Source organism: Nelumbo lutea, chromosome 2 (genome assembly GCF_056320005.1).
Source record: "Nelumbo lutea isolate HS-2025 chromosome 2, American lotus-T2T, whole genome shotgun sequence".
Taxonomy (NCBI): domain Eukaryota; kingdom Viridiplantae; phylum Streptophyta; class Magnoliopsida; order Proteales; family Nelumbonaceae; genus Nelumbo; species Nelumbo lutea.
The window spans coordinates 45,411,951-45,423,597 of record NC_142685.1 but is presented as its reverse complement, the minus strand read 5'-3'; the positions used below and the strand labels follow the sequence as shown (position 1 = coordinate 45,423,597).

Genomic DNA, 11,647 nt, shown 5'->3' with positions numbered 1-11,647 from the left:
ATAGGGCTCCCCATAGGCCCATAACTCGTCATGGGTTACATCACTCAGGGATCGGGGCCCACCAATAGATGGGTCTCACTGAAAAAACTAGCCCTACGGCTACGGATGATGGGCATTGTAGGTGGAATTTCTTCTTTCTTGTCTTAACGAGAAACTTGTATTTTTCCACGTCGTATACTAAACAATAAAATCACAGGGTTATTGTAATCTTCCATGGATTCTGATTTTTTTGCCCAGTACTTCCAGGTGAGAGTGCGAGACCAATTCATGTATCTTTCTCCTGCTCAACAGTGAGCACAGCCGTCCATGGATTTGCTCCCGGCGTCTCAAACAAGGAACTATCAACCTACATGGGTCCTAGGCATCCAATCCAGGACTAGTTAGTAATGAGTCCAAACTCCCTTGTACAATCACTGCGTTCAGGTTTATTTGTTGTCTCATTTGAGTTCACTTTTGATCCAAACGTTGTTAGAGATGCAGAGTAGGTCCAGAGCCCATGTTTTCACGTGAGGTTTAAGATTCTCTCAACAAACGGCCACTTGGCTGTGCTTTGATTGGTTGGTCCAGAATAACAGAGATTACCATACTTTTGATGAATCTGACTCATGGGGTTAACAAGGATTACCGCATTTCTAAATTTTAATGAATCAAGCATCAATCAGCAATAAAATTTATTTTTTCTTTTCTTGATCATTTTCTTTCTGCAGTCTTCTCACAGGCTGAGTAAGGACTAAAGCAGACAGGGCCATCCATTGCACTCGGTTATTTCCTCACTACCTACTGCTTTCCTCTGCTTTCCCTACCTTTTCGGATAGAAAATAAGGAAAAGAGAAAATTCATTTTCCTCTGAAATAAGGGATGCCAATATTTTTTCCTCTGAAATAAGGGATGCCAGTACTCTTTCACAGATTTCTTTCCCTTCCACTTTTTTGCAATCAAATACTGATCAAGTCTGCCAAGTGATCTGTGGGTGCTTTAGTCTTGTATGTTTCTATCACTTCGTAAATTTCATAGGAAGAACCAGGTAGTAGTAACTACTATGAGAAGCCAATAGTGTATAAATTTCAGAGTGAAATCTACAACAGATGGTATTCATGCCATGCTCCTCTGGATCAAGCAATCAACTTAAATCAGATAATTTAAACCATTTGGATTGTTGAGAAATGAGAATGAGCCCGATGTATAAAATATGTCAATACAAATAGCCTTACAAAGGTAAGAAAGGCAAAAAATGCAATTAAGACAGACAAAAATAAAAAGGGGATACCTATTCCAAATCGATTCTCATGTCCATGAAAGCATGAACTAACCTTTCTAATCACCATATCTCCTAACCACCAAGTTTTAGTGTGATACACCCATTATTGTGAACTAATCTTTCATGATCTTCATAAAAACGAGATCAGATAACTCTTTAGTATGTGGGTCATGATCCATGACGACAATATTAAGTAAACAGAGCATAAAATGTTAAGAACTGCAAAGCATGTTGACTCTTGATGGTGGAAAGTTCAACATTCTTTTGGTTTCATTAATATAACACCTAAATTTGTAAAGATAGCCAAGGGGAAAGAGACGTTGATTTGAAACTGAACTATCACAATAAGAAAAAGTTATATATATATATATATATAGCTGGATTAAATGAAGCCCAGATCTCCTGAAAGCAGAAACCGTGCAAACATTTTGAGAGCATGAGCATCCAGCCACGCATCAAGAACATTTCCTTAATGTGGGGAAATGCTAAATTCCCCACAAGAGTACTTAATGTTAAATTCATGGGGAAATGTTCCAAATGTGCAGCTGGATGCTGTGCTCTCAGGGTGTTTGCACGTTTTCTGCTTTCAGGAAATCTCATCTCGATTAAATCATAGAGCATTGCACTTAACTCCAAATTTGATGCAGGAATGCAACCCTTCAATCGTCACTGTTTTTTCCCACAAAATAAGGAGAATAAGCCTGAACTAAGGGTCCATTTGGTTCGTAGTCGGAATCAGAATCGAAATCGAAATCCTCTGGAATCAGAATCGGAATGGTTCATTCCCATATTCTGTTTGGTTTAAACATGAATGGGAGTGAGAATTAAAATCAGCAGGAATGGGATTTCATTCCCAAGGGAGGGACAGGGAATGGCCATTCCCTCAAATGGGGGAATGCCATTTCAGCAGGAATGGGAATGGGATTCTGATTCCGCCCGACCAAACAGTTGGAATCGGACTAGCCCATTCCGATTCCGATTCCAGACCCCTATTCCCGCGAACCAAACAGGGCCTAAGTTCTTTTTTTAGACAGAATAGGAAAGAAGGCTTTGTTAAACAGCTTATGATATTATGGCCCAAAGCTAGAAATTCATTTTTCTAGTTAAAATGCATGTCTAGTCTCTCTAGTATGCCACAAGAAAATTTTCTAATACCTAAACTAACTCTTTAATTGAAATCAAAACGATTGTTCATCAATAAACTGTAAATTTTCTATAACCCAACAATAACCTTAGGTGCCTCAACCCCAAAGAGCACTGACCTAAAAGTTGTAACACATCCACAAATCCCAGGAAACTTAAATGGGAAAGGTTTGGATCTGGAATGTAGATGACCATGCCCCAACTTTTTATTGGGTCAGGAATGAAAAGTTCCATTAGGCTAATATGCTGTAGTTGGAAACAAAGAAAAAAGAGAGAAAAAAATAAACAATGCAAGCAGCCAATAAAAGCAGCATCGTTTCAAAGGTGCTTAAAATCCCCTGTAGTAATAAGAATCACCTTTGCTTTGATGATGAGAACAAAGTGAGCTCTTTTTAAAGGATCACTGCCCACTCTGGCAGTGTGTACAAAGTGGGCTCTTTTTAAAGGTCCATTTTCTGGGATTAATTACTCTCCCTACAATAGGGACTCATAAAATGTTTTCTGGCAGTGTGTGCAGAATCAATATTGAAATAAAAGTGACAACTGAATCTTTCCATTTGTTTCCCCTCAATTTTTAGGGCTCAGTCTGGAAGGAGTACAAATACAAATATGTAGAGTGCAAAGCCTTGTATTTTGTATCATTTTGTTTGCATTTGTACTGTACATATGTAGAGTGCAAAGCCTTGTATTTTGTACTCTTTCCAAACTGATCCTGGAATTCAATTCTGTGAAACCACAACTGGTGACTGTGGTGCAAAAGAAGTATCATGGAAATTAATGCAGTGGTGGGTTAGCCCATTTAAGCTTTCTCTGCATTCCCCTAATTCGTCTATCCAGTATTCATGCAGCTATTTCACTACCCTATATTGCAAACTTAAAGAAACTTTTAATCTCTTTCTGAGCAACAGAGAAAGCACTGGCCATCCAAGAAGAAGCCAGATTACAGGAACCTAATTCCACTAAGGATAACAAGGGCAGAAGACCTACATTTCTTAATCACAATCAGTATTACCAAATTTCGACTGGATGTTGAATGACAGCTCAGCTCACTCAAAGGAAAAATAGTAGATTATAACAAAATAATAAATGATTCCCTATTATCTTTTGAACCAATTTTATATTAAAATAAACTTAAAGTAATGAATGTTATAAGTATAGCAACTATTAAGACATGTATTTGGGAGAACTTTAGCTGTGCCAACATTTCTAGAACCTGGCATCCGAGAACAATTTTGGCTGCAGCTCTGGGTCTAAGCAACATGGATGACAATCCAGCGTAATACTACAACATGATCAAACCGATAATGCAACTATGTTATGCTGTATGAACCTAGGCTGATTTGGTCACCATCAATGTTTTGATGGTTGTTGGCAGTGAATAATTCCCTGCCCCAGTAGAATATATTCTCCAATGAGTTTCTTTCGTTGTCATTGTTTGGAATTGAAAAAGAATCTACCACATCGATAGAGAGGCTTGACCAGTAAACTTGCTAAAAGTGGAATCAAATATAAACTTTAATGGACTAATACCAAATAATATGCCTTCTGATATCTTTTCTTGTGATTATAAGCATCCTATTTGAAGGCAGTATCCGTTGCATGAGACTAGAATTGTAAATAAAACTGAAAATTGGGATTTCAAGGATGCTGTGCAGCATATCAACCATCTGATTCTCAGCCACTGACTGTTCCTTCAGAGAGGATAGCTTAGTTACTCATCCTCCTGAGGGTGTGGGTAACCAGGAGAAAGAGAATGGGAGTGTCTCTAACCAGCTACTGGATCAGGCCGGAAAATACAGGATGATCAGTAATTGGGGGAGAAAAGAAACAGAAACTTGACAGGTTCAGAGGAGTGGTGGTGGGCTGCCAGAAGGTAGATTTTTGAAAGAGAAAGCAACAGTACTAATGGAAAAATGGAAATTGATCATTGAATGGTATTGAAAAGCTTGGCTAATGTACTTGAGAGTTTCAGCCAAGGAAGATAGATAACTCAGTTCCCAAACAAAACTAAACTCAATTCATACTGAGGAAAGTCAACAAACAGAACATAATTATTTCATATTCAGAACCATGAGCAAGTATTAAGATGAATTTTGAACATACCAGAGCTTATAGTGATTGAGTTGAATTCAGGTTTGTGCTCAAACAATTGTTAAATTGTATAGATGCTCAAGAGATTCAGTGCAGAATATTGAGTTCAATTCTAAAATATAGCAGTTACAAGAAACTATGCTTACAAGGAAAGAATGCAAGATTATAAGACAGCAGACCAAATTATAAATGATAAAACTGTAACAAAATCAGATGCTCTTTGAATCACAACCATTCATTGTTTTTACTTTTCTTTTCTTTTCATGGATGACCATGCATTTTTAGTGACAAACACCACAACACTAAAACAATAGTGCTTTTCATGTTTTTGGCAAAGAGAATGTATGTGGATCAGAAACAAAGTCTCAGAGACAAGGCAGAAGCTTGGATGTTATCAGAGCATCCTTGCCTGGTAGTGATCTCCTGAAAGGCACGAGAATGCCAAATCAGTCATTGAGAACCATATCCAAATACAGAAATTGTTAAAAGGAAAAAAAAAGAACAAATAGACTATCAAAACAGTCAGTAATTCTGGTCAATGAGATAAAAGATGACAGAGCAACACCATTACGCCTGCTAGGTTGCAGATGTGAGTTTCAACAACCCATGACAGCACAGTTGTAGACAAACAGACCAACATGCTCCTTTATATCAAGCACCTTCCAATCCAGTAACCCATTTTTGACACCCGACCTTGGACACCAAGAGCCTAACACAATTCCCTCTCCTTCTCGGCTTCTCTGCCCTCCTACAACTAGCAGTTCCTCCCCATAGGCCTTGAAAGCTAGGCCCCAGCCATTAGAAGTGTCAGCTCTGAGGGGGAGTCGTCCCAACACAGACCAAGTATTCTTCTCCTTGTCATATTTCTTCACCATGTTGGTTGAGTGCTCGACTGCATAGAGTTGGTTATCCACTACTGCGACAAGTGGAGGTGCCTGAGATGCATTATTGACATTAGGGTACATACCCTCAATCTTCCTCCATTTCCTTGTCTGAAGATTATACTCCTCTCCACAAGTGAGTGATACATTGGGACCTGATATCCCACCAATCACGTAGAACTTTCCATCCATGAAAAAGCCAGAGCACAGCTTACGGGGAGAGTTCATATTAGGCAACAGCTCCCATCTACCTAACTTCGAATCATAAAGTTCTGCAGATTTCAAGACCGTCCCATTCTTATCACTGCCCCCTGCAACAATGGCAATTGAACCAGAGCTACTTGAACCGAACAAGCATCTTGGGAGGTTCAGTCCCTGGCACTTGACCCAATTCCCATGAACTAAACTGTACCTCCAAGTAGCAAAATCCAATAATTCTCGGCCAAAAACAAGCAACTCACTGCCCACAGCTAACGATTCCTTATCGGCATGATTGAAACATTCATCGCAGGGGATCTTGGGTAACCTCCTCCATTTCTTTCTCACGGGATCGAAAGCTTCCCATCCTCTTGGGTCACAGACGAGGTATACCTGGTGCTCAATGATACCTAATTGCTTTCGTAATCCAAACAAGTCGTCGCTTGATATCAAAGAATTAAATTTCCTGTTAAGGCAAGCTAGAGAAGCATGGTCTGATCGGCGAACTCGAGCAAGGCAGGTCAGAGCAATGTCATCATGTAGACCAGGGAGAAGGGAATCATATGATCCCTCACGGGTGAGGCGTTTGGAACCATCATAACCATCTTCTCCGTTGGATCTCGTCTTCATAACGGTTTCTTCTTGTTTTCTTCTTTCTTCGAAAATTATCCGAGGCAGACTCGACCAAATGTGGAAGATTGAACTGTTTCTTCGAACTATCAGTTTCTAGAAGCATGTTAACCAATCTATAGAACCTTTCCTGGTGAAGATTCTCATCTCAACCATAAAACCGATTGATCACACGGCTGACTCCTCCTCATCTCCCATTTTGCCACAGCACTGCGACTCCACTTCATTGCAATCCCAAGAACAAGAAAATTAAGCGCGGCCTTGTGTCACCATGTTTATCTCTGTAGTTGTCTATCTGATTAAAGCTTTGGCCCCATAATTGAATCGTTCATCAATTCTTGCTCAGTACATACTAGAATAGATAAACCGATCCATAGTTGGATCTAAGCCGAATCCATTGATAACCGGAGAAATGTATAGGTCGAAAAAAAAATTAAAAGGTTGCGAAAGATATCCAAATCGGGTAATAAACAAGACGCTTGCCAAGAGGAATATCGGATTGAGGCAAGGTGCAGAGATTTCGGCAACGGATAAAGAGAAACACAGATAGCGAAAAGAAGGAGAGAGGTATGACGTTCTTGAGAAAACGAATTGGCAAGCAATAGACAGATGAATAAATTGAATTAAATAGCGATGGAATTATCAAGACTAGACAAAGAAAATACCGCAGGGAAGGATGCCTGTCAGCCGGAAATCTGAGTAGATCGCGTGGTTAAGACTAGAGGATACAGCTTTTTGGTTCTTCTGGTGAAATTGTCACCGGATTCCGGCGGCAATCGGCATATGGTGTTCGGCAGGCAATATGACTGCTTAAGAACAAAGAATTTGACTGATTCAGGAACAAATGGAATTAGAAAAAGAAGAAAGATAAAATAAAATACAAAAAAAAAAGAGAAAAAAGGTCTCGAAGGAAAGAGAGAAAAAGGATAAACTTCGTTTACTCACTCAAATCAATTGAACCTGTGGATTTTCTTTCTTCCATTTCTTTTTCTTTTTCTTTTCTTTTCTTTTTTTTTCCTTAATTTTTCTCCCTCTGGCTGGCCTCTTCCCTCGTTGTTAGTTTGTTACTTCATTTCACCAGGTGGTTCGTTGAAAATACTGTGAACGAGTTAACCCTGTGGGTGAATTTATGTACGATCTTCGCCGTAGAGAGAAACACAGGGAGTTAGGACCATCTGGCCGTGGATTTAATCTCTTAGTCAATCAGACGAAAAGTCAAATTTGTGTGTCAATCGGAATGAACAATACGGATGGTGGGCCATATCTGATATGAAAAAACCACGTTATTAAACTAATCCAGAATGAAGTATTATGACCTTGATTTGTGGGACAAAAACTTGAAAAACAGTTAATCTTAACCGTTGACAATCAGATGGGATGGCGGTACTTGTGTGATGGGGGCCAATGTGGCCCACCCAACTGAATGTGAGATCCCTGGCACAGAAGCGTCTGACATTGGTTTATTTAGAGAGTTCTGAGTATGTGTGTGAATTGTACACTATAGTCTCTAACCCGGATTTTCGGGGGGGGGGGGGGCGGGGATGGAGGATGGACGGGACACTGATCCAGTTGACGCGCTTCTCCGAGTCAACTAGTCCATCACCCATCGTCATTTGATGTTCTAATCCGACTATTACCGAAAACCAAAAGGGGCATGATACAAAAAATACCAATGACCAATCAACCGGCATAAAATAAAAATGCAAACCAATCGGCTGGAATTCATCAAAATTCACGGGGTCTGTGGTCAAAGTTCTTCCTTCCGTATCATACCGGCCGGGTATCGGGCGGGGATGGAGGATGGACGGGACACTGATCCAGTTGACGCGCTTCTCCGAGTCAACTAGTCCATCACCCATCGTCATTTGATGTTCTAATCCGACTATTACCGAAAACCAAAAGGGGCATGATACAAAAAATACCAATGACCAATCAACCGGCATAAAATAAAAATGCAAACCAATCGGCTGGAATTCATCAAAATTCACGGGGTCTGTGGTCAAAGTTCTTCCTTCCGTATCATACCGGCCGGGTATCGTAAAAATGATTCTTTTATTACGATAATTGAGTTCGATCTTGATACCCAAAAAATTATGACCATTCAACCAGCATCATAATAGCGGTAATCATCAAGATTCAAGGAGTTTTTGATTGGTTAAAGCCTGATTTGGTCTGATAATTTTCTTTATTTATTTATTTTTTGTCATATTAGCAATAGGAACTTGATTTAAGGTCTAGTTTGGTTTGAAAGAAAATATGAAAAAGGAAGGAAAAGGTTGGAACAATGTTTGGAAAAGTTTAAATGCAAATATGTATAGTGTAAATACATATAAAATAATACAAAATATAAGATTTTGCATATTTATACTTCTTTCAAATTGAGCATTATTTTATATGTATTTGCATTTGTATTATGTGTTTGATTCCATTTATTTTTATTGAGTAAATGGTGCCACATAGGTGCCTTATAGCAAAAGCCTCATTAACGTATTTATGTGTACCCCATTTTTTGAGCTTCAGGTAGATATTTATTGGCACTTTGCTAATGTGGTGCCTATGTGTCATAAATACCCACATCAATAGCTTTTCTCGGTTTTACAGCCACACAAAGATAAAACGCTTATTCAATAAATGTAAACAAAACCAAACACCCTCGTAATTTTTCCAAACTAAGCATAATGAAATATGAATACAAGTACAAAGAGTGAAAAATCTTATATCGTGTATTATTCTATATGTTTTATAAAGTATATATTTATATTTATATTTTGTATTCCTTCCAAATTGAGCTTAATTTAGAATAAATACAAATACAAATATATAGGATGCAAAACCTTCTATATTATATTACTTTGTATGTATTTCCAAATTAAGCTGTAACCAAACACAACTACACAGCCAAGGCCATGATGCTAATATTAGTTTGTATTTTTTTTTTCTTTTCTTTTCTTTTGTCCCCTAACTTTACTCCAGGCGGAAGGGAGGCCAGCTATACTTTTATTAAAATAAAGATCCAACATAGTTCAAGAACAAAGGGGAGGACATAGCCCGCCTTGCCCCTACCCATAACAGTGGAAACACTCTCTGAAGGCTGAAACTCTCAAGCTCACCCAGAAAAAAAAATGACAAAATTACATAATTCTAAGAATAGGGATACCCAAAAAATCATCATGGAGGAGGAATTTTGTTTTACTAGGTAATTGGGGAAATTCAGTAAAAATCACCTTGATGCCTAAATCAATTCCCCAATTAGCTAGTGAGTCTGCTATTCTATTATCTTTCATATAAACATGAAAAATGACAACATTTCTTTGCCTCAATAGAAATACTTCTTGCATATGATAGTGGATAATCTAAAGAGCTGTGTTCTTGTCTTTAATCAGATCCGTCCGTATTAATTTGTATTTTTTCTCAAAGCTCAATTTGGAAGAAATGCAAATACAAATATGCACAATATAAAACGTTGTATTTTATATTATTTTATATATATTTATATTGTACAATTTGTATTTGTATTTGTACTCTTTCCAAACTGAGCCCAAGTTTCGATCTCCTTCGATCAGTTGATTAGTCCAATAAGGCAGCTGAGGAGTTTAATTAATGCAGACGTGTAGCAAATGGATGTGCAGGGATTTGGGATCCAATATCATTATCAGACAGATGGGTGGTCTTTTATTGATTGATAGCCTTTGTTGTCAATAATAGGTTGGGTGGTGGATCAGTCCCAAACCGAACCAATAATTAATGTGCTCTATGATAGAACCCAGAGCCGAATTAAGTATCAAGTGGATAACCGGGTCTCATTGAACCCAATTATACTTTTTATATCTATAATTACCTGTGATTATAATAATTTGAAACCATATATTCGCTACATAACTTTAATCAAAATTAAACTAAATAGTAAGTTATTTATATGTTTATCAAAACTAATCAATTCAGGTCTTAATTGATTTGAAATACAAAGAACCGATCCTGACTTCTAACCCGATTATTAATTGGGACACAAACAAAAGGATTAGGATCAACATAACCAATTTCAGTCGGTTGAATTCTATTAGATAAACCCGACCCGACCCATGGACAGCTCAAGATGGCCTTGCAACATATTTAGCCATGTGGCTAATTCTACCTTTGCCAAAACTCGATGAATTATGGAGATAGGTGATACTTATAACCCCCTTAAAAGTAGTTCTAAACCTAAAATATGGTATATTTCGCCATGTGGATTATTATTCTTACTATTATTATTAATTACAATACTAAATATACCATCATAATGGTTTATCCAAGAGGACCACGACGAAGTACTGTCTAACATAAACACGTAACCTATCTCCAATCTCTAATTCTCTATGGGTTGCAACTTGCAGTGTGGAGGACATTCGGTCAAACTGATAGATATTGTATATATTCCTTTTGGATGTGTTAAAGGGTTTAACTCTCTTTCTAAAACAATGGACTGGGCCCGTGGGCGGTGGGCCGATCAACTTACAGTTCCGGTTAGCCCCCGCCATCACCTTGTATTGCTACACTACAGCACCTCTCCCACCCCAATCCAACGGTTTTGAAAACGACGCTTCACTCGTATTCTTTGTGGCTACTTGTTTTATTTGGTGCAACTTGGACGATTGGACCGGATAAGCCTACACCATTTTCAAAACAATTGGGTTAGGTTAAAAAGTTTAAATGGCATTGGGCATCAGTCGTGGGCTTCGCAAACCGAACCCAATTCAACTTATTAGTTGGGTTATTTAAAAGGATGGAAAGCTAAGAGTATTGTAGTTTATTTATCAATTATCATCTTTGCCAACTTAATACCATTTCTTAGTTTCTTTATTCAGTTTTTATTCTTCTATTGTATGAAAGGAAAAAAAAAATACATGATACTTTATGCAGTATATAATGTTAGGCCATGTTCTGTTTACTGTTTTAGGTAAAAATGGGTAATAATAAATAATATTAGTGTTTGGTTACAAAATCCTTGTTAAGAGTTGCATTTTTTTTAGAATGAAAAATCAATTTCATAGTACAAAAATTGAGTAGCTTGTAGCATTAAAAATAATCATGCCCCATCTTGTTTATTTTATTTTTTGAGGAAATTCTGCCTACAAAATTGTTGTCATAAATATTGACTTTTGCGAAAGCACTTTTACAGAAACACTTTTATAAAATTACTTTTACATGAAAGCACTTTTATGAATCCATTTTTAGTAAAGCACTTTTATTAAAGTACTTTTACATGAAAGCACTTTTAAGAAAGTACTTTTATGAAATCATTTTTTTGGAAGTACTTTTACAGAAGTACTTATATAAAAGTACTTTTACGAAAGTACTTTACAAAAGCACTTTTACGAAAGTACATTTATCAAATCTGTTACGAAAATACTTTTACAGAAACACTTTTATAAAATTACTTTTACATGAAAGCACTTTTATGAATCCA

At 37.5% G+C, this 11,647-nt stretch overlaps 1 protein-coding gene across 3 annotated transcripts; it reads right to left on the bottom strand.

The window, feature by feature from the left end:
- Positions 1-4,578: 4,578 nt before the first annotated feature.
- LOC148870313 (F-box/kelch-repeat protein At5g60570-like) lies at positions 4,579-7,440 on the bottom strand. 3 transcript variants are annotated; one of them, XM_088972494.1, is made up of 3 exons: positions 7,147-7,440; positions 5,058-7,030; positions 4,579-4,915 (listed from the first exon to the last, which is right to left on the bottom strand). In XM_088972494.1, exon 2 carries the CDS (start codon positions 6,199-6,201, stop codon positions 5,089-5,091), a length of 1,113 nt encoding a protein of 370 aa, XP_088828620.1. In that variant the 5' UTR covers positions 6,202-7,030; positions 7,147-7,440; the 3' UTR covers positions 4,579-4,915; positions 5,058-5,088. The 3 variants fall into 3 exon arrangements, with proteins under 3 accessions (XP_088828620.1, XP_088828619.1, XP_088828618.1); XM_088972493.1 differs by having other exon boundaries at positions 5,058-7,007; positions 7,147-7,303; XM_088972492.1 differs by having other exon boundaries at positions 4,579-7,030; positions 7,147-7,303.
- Positions 7,441-11,647: the final 4,207 nt, after the last annotated feature.